At 50.9% G+C, this 13,499-nt stretch overlaps 1 protein-coding gene across 1 annotated transcript in view; it reads right to left on the bottom strand.

Moving 5' to 3' along the window:
* GSG1L (GSG1 like) overlaps nt 1–13,499 on the bottom strand; it is a 185,588-nt gene that overhangs the window by 66,503 nt on the left and 105,586 nt on the right. The window contains 1 exon segment of the mRNA XM_032460582.1: nt 819–971. Coding sequence (XP_032316473.1) covers nt 819–971 — 153 coding nt within the window.

Here is a 13,499-nt window from a genome sequence, read left to right as displayed (position 1 = left end):
CCGCCACTCTGTCAGGCCTCCTGCAGGTATGGTTTACCGGCTCCTTTTACTCCCTTCTGGCAAACTCCCGGCTTAACCCCTTCTGCCCTGGATCTGCCGAAACTACTCTGGGCACCAGGCCACCTAATCCAACGACCTTTTCTTGGGAGTCCCCTGTCTCCACCTCCCTGAATCACGTGCTGCTGCCGGCCATCCTGTTTTTCGTAAAACCATCAACATCCTTGGCCTTCGCCCAACACCTCTGATCATCCCACACTCACCCTCCAGCTTCCAAATGTGTCTGCCCATCTGGCTTCCTGCTGGCCATCTCCACACGGATGTCTCAAGGGCAGGTAAGCTCAGGTAGATGAGTGATGTGCCTGCCACCCCTAATAGGTCCCTCTTTTATATCGCTGCGAAAGACACCACCGTCTGCCCATTCTCACCACCACTTCCCTCTCCCTTGTGTCAGAAAACCAACCCATCACCAAGCCACATGGCGTCCATCTCCTGAATACGTCTGCAGCTAACCCACCTCTCTCTCCCACATGTTAACTCCATGAAGCCCCCAAACTATTCCCCTTCATTACTATAACCCCAGCACTTATTAGCACATTACCTGGCACACGACACCCAGTAAACACGTGCTGAATGAGAGAATAAGTGAGCAGACAAATCCCACTTTACAAGTTGTGACACTGAGGCTCAGAGAAGAGAAGCGATTGGCCAGAGGTTGCCCAGGTGGGCCAAGCAGGACTCAGCCCGAGGGGGGCTCCAGCACCCGCATTCCCCTCTGCCCGTTGTGCTCTCGCCCGGCTGCCTGAGGCCCTCTGCCTTACCTGACAGCACCGTGAAGACGGCTGCGAAGGCGTTGAGCTTGAGCCCGTCGATGACATTGCTGGAGTGGAAGAGCTCGAGACACATGAGGCTGAAGCCCACCACCAGCAGGAGGATGTAGAGCACCTCGGAGACCACTGACAGCCACAGGACCCCTGCACGGAGGAGGCAGGGAGGTCGTGAGAGGAGGACGCACAGCATGGACACTCCCTGTGTTTGTTTCACCCCATGCCGTTTGCTTGAGGGATCAATTTGTTTTAGAGAGGACCTCAGTTCTAGGGTGGGTCCTGATTTAGGTGTGGCTGGATCATGGCCAGCCACCTTCTCCAGCAGGACTGGCTCAGGAACCCCAGCCTAAGCCAGTGGGAGCATGGCGCTCTCTGGATGACGGTTACTGGTCCAGGGAGGCGTGCAACCAATAAGTGGGCTCATTCAGATTAGAGGAAAGAATTTCTATCCTGTAGCTTTCTCTTCTCATCTGTCAGATGACTGCCACTGGGAGCCATCTCACGGCCCAGAGGGCACCTGCCTTAGGATGAAGCTGACACTAGGGGCTGAGTGGAGCGATGGAGAGGGGACCTCATTGGGCCACCCAACCACCAGCCCTGAGGGCTTCCCTGTGGCCCAGCTGGACGGTGTGACGTCCTCTGTTACCTGCAGCTACAAGCACCCCATCTCTTACACACATCATGCTTGCCCTCAAGGGACACCTACATTTTTATTTACCCTGTACCTCACTCCAGTTTTTTCTAGAAACCATCACTGCTACTTCCATGGCTTCAACCTTGTGGCTGCCATGTTCTGCTGTGGTCCTACCCTCCAGGGCACAGCTGATTGATCCAACGTGGTCATGTGACCTAGACGCAGCCAATCAAAACCCTTCTCTAGGAATCTGTGCTTGTAACCCTCTGAAGTAGACATGAAGAGAGGCCCAGATGGGAGTCCAGGCAGTCTGACAGTGGGAGTGCCTGGTTCCAGCTGTTCCTGAAGGCCAGTTGCATCCCATCCTTCCAGCTGTTTGGCTCTCCAAACCTTCTTTTTATTCCCTAAGATAGCACAGCTCACTTTTCTCCACAACTGGTCCAAAATTGGGTTATCATCATTTGGGGCATCTTCTAGTTCTCCCATCCCACATTATTCCCCCTTCTTCCTACATGCTTTTTATTTGGAGACCCTTCCCTATCTCAGTCTGTGCAGTTCAGTTGCAGCTGGTCCACATCCTGACTCCATGTCTGGGCACAGGACTCATCCGGCCAGTCAGAGCTCTGCGTCTTCCTGACTCTAGTCATTGGTTCAGGAATGAACCTCTCTATGCCTCAGTTTCTTCACCTATGAAATGGGGGTAATAATAACACCTATCTCATAGTATTGTTACACTGTGAGGATTCAATTACACAGCAATGTAACGAGCTTGTGCTTAGCATACAGTGAGAGCTCAATTCATGGGCACACCTAAAGCTGCCAGTCACTTGTTCTGTCAATCACATGAGCCAAGAATTCCTTGTCTTCACCTAAGTTGGTCTGAGGTAGAATTTCTGTCTCTTACAACCAAGAGTCCTGATTTTCAGCTTTTCTTTTCTCTGAAGCTGTCAAACATGTCCTTTCCTACCTCTCTGCCTTTGAACAAGTTGTTCCTTTCACCTTAACATCCGAAGGACACCCAATATACACTATTCAGTGAAGGAAGCAAACAAACAGCAATTCCAAGTCCCTATCTGTTCCCTGATGAAAAATCCGGATTCTCAAACACCCACTATCATTCCTAGCACAACAGAGCTTTTGGAGCTTTGAAGCACTTTTCTTTTTTCTTTCTTTTTTTTTTTTTTTGCTACAAAAATATCGCATCTCCTGGGCAATCCCTTGGATTTCTGTAAGAGAATAATGTGCTCTTGGCAGCCTGGATGTTGTTAAAACACCCCCTGGCACCACACACTCGTAGCCTCCACAGCCCTCCGCTGGCCCAAGGCCCACCAGGCAGTGGGGAGGAAGGCAGGAGGTGCCGGGTGAGCTGGGCCATGCCAGCGGGCAGCCTTCAGCTCCAGCTGCTGTTGCCCTGCTGGTGGGTGGAGGCCGCCCCTCGCCAAGGTGTGGCGCACTGACTCAGCCAACTCCCTCGCACAGCCCCCACCCCCCTCCAAGAGGTGCTCTCATCCGGCCCACGGGGGCCCCAGGGCCAAGCCTCCACCCCGCCCACCACCCCTCACAGCAGGGCTCCGGCTCTCCTCTTTCAGATAGGCTGGGAGATGGCATCGGCCTTGGGGGGTTGAGGGGCTCCAAGAGTAAATTAACCACGGAGAAGCAGGCACTGGGATCTCAGATGCCTGGCTGGGGTTATGCTTTTTATTTCTGCAGATTTATTTGCCTGTCTACCCACTGGGCTCAGAGCATCTGTCTGAAAGTTTCAGCCCACTCAAGCCAAGGAAATTAATAACAATAGTCAGAAGTGGAATTGTTGCTGCAGTTATGCGAACAGTAGCAACGGTATCACAGTAAGGACCGACGGTTATTAGGCGTTTCTCACCTGCTGAATCATACAGGACAGTGCTCTCCTCCACCCAATCTCCTTGCACCTCTTTATAGTCTTTCTGTCTTTGGGGGATTGTCTTTGGGAGACTGGACTCCATTTTGCCCATCTTCATTCAGAAAGGGCCAAGAAACTTACACTTTCCTCTCTGCACTGTGGTCAACCAGCAGCTGACAGGTGGTCCCGCCCTACGGCTCTGGCAGAGACAACTCTGGGAGGTGACCCACACTGCAAAGCCCCCGCGGGGTCAAGAAGGAAGCTGCCCTCTCTGGGCCCTGGCCTGACATCACCTCCTTACTCACCTCCCTCCCTTCTCCCTCCTGCTCCCCCCAAGTCCCTTCCCCAGAGACATTTCCTTTATAAATGACTTGCAGCTGGATCCTCATCCCAAGGTCCGCTACCAGGGACTCCAGCCTCAGACACCAGCACTCACAGGCACGATCTCCCCCAATCCTCCAGACAACTTTACAAGGCAGCAAGGCAGCACCCATTCTACAGATGAGCAAACTTAAGTTAAGCAACTGGTCTACACAGCTGGCTAGTGGTATAGCGAGTTGGGGTTCAAGCCCTGGCCTCTCTGACTCCAGGAACAGTCAGAGGTTGTGAGCTGGAAGGATAGAGTGGCCAGCTGTATCATTGAAGTCGTATCGTTCCCGGCTCTGGGGCTGGTCACAAGGGCCCATTTGAGTGTGAAGGAGGAGGGTTCTCTGGTCCTGGCTCTTGCCTACATGCCCTCCAGCATCCCAAACAATTTCTGAGTCAGGATTTGTGCAAGAGGATGACCATGGAGTGGGATAATGGGGGGAGGGGGTTCTCACTGACCCCGAGTGGAGCTGGCCACGAGGTATGGTGGGGAAGGAGGCCACAGGGAAGAGCATACGGGTCTGAGGATGCTGGGAGCCAGGCTGCGGAAGGTCAGGCTGACCCACACTGCAGAGGCAGGTGTATTCCTAAAGACCTCAGCAAGGGAAAGACGTGCCAGGAGCCTCACTCTGGAAGGGGGCCTGGCTGGGAGACCCACTGCAGGCTTTGGCCGCGCTCCATGGAGAGACGGTGGTGGCCCAGGACGTGGCAATGTCAGGGGTGAGGGCGAGTGGGGAACTTGATAACTCCGGAGGGGTGGGCTCAGTGGACAGCCAACCCACGAATGCAGAGGCAAAGGAAAGGGAAAAGTCCAGAGCGGGGCTGTGTTTCCAGCGCCGGCAACTGAGCGGACAGTCATGTTCCTCAGTGAGAATGGGACGATGCTAAGGCAGGAAGTCAGTGAGGTCACTCCTGCACATGCAGGGTCCACAGCAGCTTCAAGACCTCCAGTGGGGATGCCCAGAATGCAGCTAGAGCTCAGACAGGGAGGAGGGGCACTGGTAAGATGTAAGTACTCACTAAAGGTTTGCTGCGATTGTTCAAGAGACAGAGGCCTGTAAAAAGCACGCAGCGCAGAAGAGAAAAGGGTGGGAGGTGGAACCCTCAGGAAACTCAGTACTTAGGGGGAGGAGTGGGGAGCGGGCTCTGAGGGTGTAGTGACACTGTGGGTGCCCCACCCATCCCTGCCCACAATACTTCAGTGTCCCTGCCATCTGCCAGCACCTGTCCACCCCAGGGCTTGCCCTGGCCAACCCAGCCCACCCTCCACCTGCTGGGAAGCTGATACCACCCTGCCCTCCACCTGGCAGCAGCAGCCCTCAACCAATGCCGGGCGGGGGCTGATGAATAAGTACCCTAGGTGGGTAACACTGGGGTGGGGGTTTGCTGGGAGAAGTGAGGAGGAGCGCATCTACAAATCTGTATTTCGCACCAGCAGAGAGGTGCTGTGAAGTATGAAGAGCCACGATGTTCAATTGTCCGAATCAAAGAGTGAAAATACTATTTGCTTTTCCATTATTTTAAAAAATCTTACCAGCTCAATCAAAAGAGCCTCTGTTTGGTGCTGATGTGTCCTTAACACCTTCCTAACACTTGTTAATTGTTTAAACCAATGAGAGGGCTCAGATCTTCAGCAGTTCCTAGGCAGACCTGAAGAACATTTTGACAGTTATCTTCTGTGCTGGAGAATCCATCACCTGCATCCTCTCCTTCCCCGTCTTCCCCAGATCACTGCTCTGTGCCCCAAGGGACTGACTCCTTAGAACGGCATCCCCAGGCTCCCTAGCCTTCTGAGTCAGCAATGGGGGGCACCAGCTGGAAGTAGGAGGGAGGAGAGAGGTCAGCGTGTTTCTGCCCTGCTTCTGCCCTGCTCCTTCCCTGTCTCTGTCCACATCTCTGGCAGTGGCTTCATCCTCTTATCTGCAACCATGGCTCCATTGTCACGGCTACTGCTCTTACAGGCTTCGGAACACTGTTGCTACCCTTTCCTCCTTCCCACCCAAGGCTGGTAACAGTTTCCCCCTGTCCTCAGCCTTTGCGGGGCCTCAGATTCTTTTAACCCTTCCTACGCCTCTGTGAGAAAGAAGTTCTTTCATTCAAGTGCCTTCACTGGAACTAGTTGGGAGATTCTGCTTCCTGGAGAGAGCCTCCCTGGCACGTCGTTTTTTATGGCAAGGGATCCAATTAGAGTAGTGATCAAAGGCAGTGGTCTGAGTGGCCCCCTGACTACTGGCAGCAGCAGTACTTGGGAACTTGTGATGCAAATTCTTGGGTCTTACCGAATCAGACACTCTGACAGTGGGGCCCACTTGTGTTTTAAAGGGCCCTCCAGGTGATGCTGATGTACATTCAAACATGAGCATCACTGATCTGTGGTTCCCTTTTAAACGTACGTACAAAAAAGTGAGCGAACATCGGGAAAAACTGAGTCAATGCTAGACCGTAGGTGTTGGCATCTGGCAAACAGAGAAAAGGTAGAATGGGAATAATTAAACAACTGGGAATCATCGCGTAGTGTCTGGTCTACAATCAATGCCCACTATCATTATTCATGTTATGGAATGCATGCACATGTGGATAAAGGAAGCTGGAAAGGACAGTGGGCTGGCAGTCTCTGGGCAGGACCAGTGGGGAGCCTTAGTGATGCCCGGGAAAGGCTCAATAATCACAGAGATGATTGTTTCAAGTCCCTGAAACTTGCCGCTAATGGCTTGATCTGCAGCTGAGAATTGATGACCTCCTGGGGCAGAGGAAATGAAATGATTTCTCATCAGGTGCGGGACCTGAGGGGTGACAGCTAATCCTGTTAGCTACACTTTTTTTTTTTGCCTTTTTAAAAAACATCTTCGTGACGCCAACTCTGACCCTCCATTGATGAAACTGACAGAATTGCAAGGATGATTTCCCTTGGGCCCGAGATTCCCTCCCTTGCTAAGACGGTTTCTGGGGCCAGCTCCTTGGCTGAGGGGGACATCATGGGTGGGAGCCATGTCTTGGATGTGTGACCATGGCTGGGGGCCCTACCCCTCTGCCCTCCGTTTCCTCATTTGAAAAACGGGCACAGTAGACTTGTGTGCATTAAATGAGACAATACCATTCAGTCACACAAGCCTGACCCTTGGAAAGCAGTCAAGAAAACTAAGTATTACTATTACCTCCTAATTAGTATAATTATTAGCAATTACAATAATTACAAGAGGCAGTCAGGCATAGGGGTGAAGGGCGTGGACGTGGGACAGGCCACCTAGGTTAACACCTGGCTCTGCCACTTACTAGCTGGGAGACTGCAAGTCGTCTCTCCCACTGTACCTGTTTTCTCGCTTATAAATTGGGAAATAGAAGTGGGGAGGGTATAGTTCAAGTGGTAGACTGCATGCTTAGCATGCACGAGGTCCTGGGTTCAATCCCCAATACCTCCTCTAAGAATAAATAAGCCTAATTACACCCCCTCCCTGTAAAAAAGAAACAGGAATAAATTGGGAGATAGATAGTACCCACTTCTGGACTGTTGTGAGGATAAAGTGAGTTAATTGATGAGTAAAGTGCTAAGGGCAGTGCCTGGCATATAGCAAGTGTTACATAAACATTAGCTGTTACTATTATTTGTCATTGTAATTCCCATGGGACGTAGCCAAAGAGCAGGCAGCCTGGAACGAGTGCATCTCGGCCACTGGACAAATAAAACTTATTGGAGCGGGCGAAGGGGGAGAGAGGAGGAAATTGTTGGAATATCATATGAAATCCCAAGACTTAATGGCATTTCAAGAGAAAACATTTTTCCCCCTAAAATCCATCAGTTTAATATGTCAAATCAATAAGTAGTGGTGCAGTGGCCGCTGGCTGTGGGCTTGGTGACACACCCCCTGAAGCCCAGCATGTTAAGTCATGTAAATGACACGAGCCGGGACCTCTGAGGCTGGAAATGACTCTGTGACAGCTGCTGTTTGCAAAATGTCAATACTGGAAGCTCAAAGGGATGCACAGGGGGCTGGGAGAAGGACGCCAGAGGCCTCAGAAAACCACAGGGAGGAATCTGGGGGGTCACTGAGCCCCCAGGTCTCAGCCTGCAGATGAGAAGTTAGGATGTGCTGTGTTACAAAGCAGGTTGTGGGCAAATTAGGGTAGGGGCAGGTCTTCCACCTCCCAGGTTGCACGACTGGGGAGTGGGGTGACTCGATCAGAGGCACAGGGATTGAGGTTTGAGGGGAGAGGGGCTGCCCTGAAGACCAAGGGATGGTGGCTGTACAACACGTCTGCAGCCCTGAGTTCCAGCCCTGATGCTGTGGGACCCTGGAAGGCCCTGGTGCCTCCGGGGTCCTCAGTTTCCCTCCCAGTAAAACAAGTGGTCTCTCAAACAAGCTGCCAACAGGCCGAAGCCAGCTTGCAAAATTGTCTTGTTTGGCCCACACAGTATTTTAAAAATATCTGAATTCATTATCAACATTTAAAAATAGGAGACTTCACATAAAAAAATCCAGATTTCTGGATTTGTTTGCAAAATGAGTGGATGCAGCAATCCAAGACCCACGTCCCTACATGATGATGACTGTGGGGCTGAGCTAGGGCGGCCCCCCTCAAACAGGGCATGTACTTCTGGGCCAGCACAGAACCCCGCCCTGCCCCCGGACTCCTTCACTCCTTCAGGGTTCCTGCCTAGCGCTCGTGAGCATTTGAATTTACAGCCTCCCATACAATGATGCCTAAAGTCATTCCTACCCCTGACATTCTGCAGCAATTCAACTTTTGGGGAGCCTGTATGGTCCTCCCCGTTATCTACATGTGGGAGTGAAATATACAGCAAACTCTCAGTTATCCAGCTTCCTCGAGGATGAGGGGTTCTAGCAAACACCATGCCACCTCATACATGAGGGTGCCAATTTTCAAAGAGTTAGAGTAAAAGAAAAGGCATTTAGCTCTAAAAATATGCCCAGAGTGATTTAACTGAGCCAGGAATATGGATCTGAGAACTATTTCTGAGAGTCAGCTTGTCCACCCCAGGCCCACATCCTGTCCACGAAGGCCTGAGAGGGCCAGGAGTTGCCCAAGGTCACGACACTGGGAATCTTCCTTTCATAAGTCAGACAGAACCTTTTAGGCTTTGACTGGAGATCATGGTAGAGACCCTAGGTGACCACTCTTACAGGATGTGCAAAAACGTTGGGTACCAGAGCACGTGGGAACAGAATGCCATTCAAACACCCATCATTGTGTTGCTCAGGAAACACAGGACCTGGGAGGGACTGTTTTCTGTGTGACCATCTTTTCCTTTTCTAGAGCCTCTCTACTCAAAGCAGACCTACCAGCTCAAGATCTACCTTTTAACCAGATCCACAGCTCACCCAGACACACATTCAAGCGTGAGGAGCACTGCTCTAGAGGATGAAGTTCAAAGTCTTCATGCAGCACCCAGTGCCCTTGACAGGCGGGTCCTAAGCAGCCCTGCCCACCTTCACCCTCAGCACCATCTGCTTGCTGAAGGTTCCATGCCCTCTTGTGTCTCCAGCATGGCCCTAGCCCCTGAAGTGTCGGCCTCTTCTGGGCTCAACTGAATAACTGCAAAGATATCCACGTCCTAATCTCCAGAACATGTGATTATGTTATGTTACTTTATACAGTGGATTGTGATCTTGAGATGGAGACATTATCCTGGATTAATTGGATGGGCCCAATGTAATCACAAGGGTCCTTGTAAGAGGGAAGTAAGAGGGTCAGAGTCAGGAACAGGAGATGTGATAACAGAAGCCGAAGTTGGAGCAATATAGGGCCATGAGCCAAGGAATACAGGCAGCCTCCAGAAACTGGAAAACGCAAGGAAACAGGTTCTCCCCTGGAGGTCTCCCTTGGAGTCTCAGAAAGGAATGCATTCCTGCCGACAATCTGATTTTAGCCCCATAAAACTCACTTCAGAATTCTGATCCCCAGAACTTTAAGATAATAAATCCATGTTGTTTTAAGGCATTACGTTTGTGCTAACCTGTTACAATAACAATAAGAAACAAATTTCTTCTTTCTTCTACTTTCTAACATCTTTTTCTTTTTTTTCTTTTCCTTCAACTTTCTAACATCTTCTTTCTTTGTTCAAGATCACCTCCTCCAAGAAGCCTCTCCTGACTACCCCAGCCCCTACGGTAGCCCCCAGACGACCTCAGCCAAAAAGGAAGCTTCTCTACCACTTCCAGGTAGATGCCTTGCTTAGATGGAGAGAACCCGGACTTGGGGGGTCAAGTAGGTCTGGATTTGACCTAGGACCCTTACCTAACCTCTCTGAGCCTCAGTCTCTTTGGGTATAAAATGAAGTCAACACGACCCATCTCACACGTTTTCTGTGAGATCGTGGCTGCAAACCCCCCAAGCTAGTTCCTGGCACATTGTAGGCCCCCAGTAAATGTTGGTGTACAAAGCTGACAAGCTGGGCCTGGAGAAATGAGGTGTCCTCCTCTCAGCTCACAACTGGATAAACGAGTTTATCAGTGGAACTGATTTTGACAATGCCTTACTGTCCCCAGAGTCCCACAAGGCTCCAGTCCCTGTCAACTTAGAAATGACTCTGGCAGACATGCCCTTTAGAAACGGCTCTGATGGAACCCAGGGACAGTCACTGAGCATTTGATATGTGTCATGGTGACCTTGGCCTTCAGCATCAGATGACAATGATTTTTCTTTCTATTTCGGATCCAGAAGCTGGCCTTGAAGATAAACCCTGGCCCCCACAGGCCGGGATCTGGGGAGGAGGTTGGGAGGGCAAATGTGGTGGGAAGAACTCAGAAGTTCAAGGTTGAGCTCTGGCCACCACCTCCACCCCAACCTCCCACCACTTGGGCGAGTCCTCCCACCGCTCTGGGCCTCCTCCTTCTCCCATCTCTAAGATGGGGTTGCTACGCAAGCAAAGGAAGTTGGACAGGGTAGGTCAGAAGCCGCAAACTTGCCTAAAGAGAAGTTTTTGAGATTTGTTGCTGTTTCCTGGGTTGGTTTGGCTCCATCTCTTTTTCTGTCTGTCTCTCTCTTATTATATGTGGCATTTTAAAAATTTTGAATTAGATGCCAACATTTTAAAATGGGAAAATCCCATGAAAATCTAGATTCTTTGGGAGATCTGGCCAATCAGGGCCACATTCCCACAGGAAGACAACAGCTGGAGCCCAGAGGCGGCTGCTCCCTGTAGGCGGTGCAGGTGCTCTCCAGTTTGCCACAGTCCCCACTCTTCCCTATAGTCTCCTGCCCTGGAGGCTACAGCCCAGGGAAGCACCCCAGAGTGTGGGCAGGGTCCTTTACAATGAGAGCTGGGAGAAAGCAGAGAGAGGGAGAAAAAGCCAGGCAGTGTGCAGCCAGGGGACAGAGACGGGCAGGGCTCGGGAAGGAGGCCGGCTGGGAATGCCGGGAGAGGCACTGCATCCGAAGGGCCTCCTAGACACCAGCTGGTTCCTACTCCAGCTGCCACCTGCCGCCAGGTGGGAGGAGCGGTACCCTGGAGAACGCATCTGTGAACAGAATGGGGCTGGTCGCTGCAGAGCACAGAAAAGAAGGAAACGTGTGCCCAGTGGTTAAGGGCATGCCTGCGGAGCCAGACCCCCTGCAGGCAAACCTCATCTCTGCTATTGACTTGCTGTGTGACCCTGGGCAAGTTACTACACCTCTCTAGCCTCACTTTCCTCCTCTGCCTCTGAGGGTGGTTGTAAGAGTTAAATGAGACATGTAACACGGCATAAACCAGGCTCAGCTCACAACAGGCCTCAATACATGCCCCCTGTCCTCATGAAACAGATGAGAACACTGAGACTTGGAAAGAGGAAGAAAAAATTCATCTGCCTCAAGCTTGAAAGAGCCAGGCTGAGTGGGTGGTAGGGAGATACTGTCACCCAGGTGATCTGGATTCAACATGTGCCCAGTATCCCAAGGCAGGCACACTCTAGCTCTGTGCCCTTGGCCTCCCTGTGGCCCTCTTCCCGAATCCAGGGCATTCTGACATGCCGTCCTGGATCCTGACATCCAAACTCATCTGAAAAATCACAGTCACTGAACCAAACAAATTTCCCAAACCTAGACTCTGTGTCAGGTGCTACAGGGGATGCAGAGGGGATCAGACTTGGATCCAACCCTCCGGGAACTGCAAATTTAATCTTAGGGCCAAGACACACATCCAACAACGACAACCACATTATTACTTAAGGTGCCAAGCACTGTGCTGGGCCCTTGGCAAGTAGAAATTCATTTCAACTCCACAACAACCATTGGACTTGCATGCTATTATTATCTCCAAGTTCTAGATGAAGAGAAAACTGAGGCCCAGACAGGTTCATTACCCGGCCCAGGATCACAGCTAGCACGTGGCAGAGCTGGGATTCAAAGGCCAGCCAGCCCAGCTTCTCCTGCATGAGCCCAGCCGGCCTCAAGGCCCTGTGTGCCAGGGGAAGAAGGAACACCTCCTGATAATCTGTAGGTGGCCCAGCTGGTTCCTTCCAACAAGCATTCAAAATAGGCACTACATCTTACAAATGAGGATACTAAAGCACAGAGAGGGGAAGTGATTTGCCCAAGGTCCCACAGCGTTGGCAAGGGAAGCAGTCAGGAGTGGTGCCTGGCTCTCTGAGCCCTCCTCTCCAGCTCTCTGCTGGGGTTCTGCCTTTTTTCCGGGCCATGGACTCCTATGGCATCTAATGAGGCCTAACATTTTTCTCTGAAAAATGTTTTTAAATGCATAAGACCAAACGTACAGGATTGCAAAGGAACCAATTACATTGAAATGGAGTTAGCAAGACATATTTAAAAATCAAACATATAGTATTAACCTACGTGTTTCTTTCCTAATGCACAAAATAACAAGATCTAGTGTGAGTCTGGTAACTTCCGTAACTTTGAAGTAGCTTGGAAGAAAGTGATTATTTTCAAGATCTCTGCAAACCCTGTAAGGTGTTATGAAAACTCTGTGATTCCAGTTGTTGACAAAGTTCCAGATGGAGGGAAATGCTAACTGCCAGTCAGAGGCTAGTGAGAGGAAAGATGTAATATCTTGCCACCCAAGTTCTTGCATCCCCTGCATTCTGACCACTGACCCCCTTGGGAATTTCTAGGTTAAGAATCTCTGCCTGAAGCAGTTGTTCTCAAATGTCTGCTTGCTAAAATTCACATTGCCAGGCTGCCCCACCACCTCCCCAAGGAAGCTGATGCTGTGGATGCAGGGAAGAGGCTGGGCTCTGCATTTTGAAAAGCACCCTGGGTCATTCTGATGCATGGGCCATATTTGGAGAAAGAAATGTCTTAAAAATGCAAATACCATGAAGTCTCTTCCTTGTTGCAACCTTCTAGAGATCCCTCATTGCAGTTGGGATAAACCCCAACTTCCTGCCAGCTTTTGAGCACCCCCACCAAGGTAGTCAAGCCTCTGCCTACCCTTTGATGTCTCCTCACTGACCACATTCCAGCCACCTCAGGGCCTTTGCACGTGCTGTGCCCACTGTCCAGATTGCTCACCTCCCAGCATTGCTACATTGACTGATTCCCAGCTCAGCTGCCACCAACCACTCCATCTAAAGGAGCCACATCCTCAACACACACAGTCACTTTCCAGCCTTCAACCCATTTCATTTTTCATTCTTTGAAATGGTGTTATCTCTTGGCTAACTCATGTGTAATCTGCTCTCCATCCATAGTGAAAGTTCCATGTGGGCAGGGATTTTGTCCGACTGTTCAGCGCTGTCTCCTAGAACAGTGTCTGGCACCAGCACAGGATGCGCTCAGTGAAAAGTCGTTAAACAAATAACTGAAGAAATGACACAAGCCAAGAGGAAAAGGAGGAGAT

The sequence above is a fragment of the Camelus ferus genome, chromosome 18 (assembly GCF_009834535.1).
Source record: "Camelus ferus isolate YT-003-E chromosome 18, BCGSAC_Cfer_1.0, whole genome shotgun sequence".
In the NCBI taxonomy this organism is placed as follows: Eukaryota; Metazoa; Chordata; class Mammalia; order Artiodactyla; family Camelidae; genus Camelus; species Camelus ferus.
Note: the sequence above shows the minus strand (reverse complement) of the source record. Positions and strands in the feature narration are given on the sequence as shown.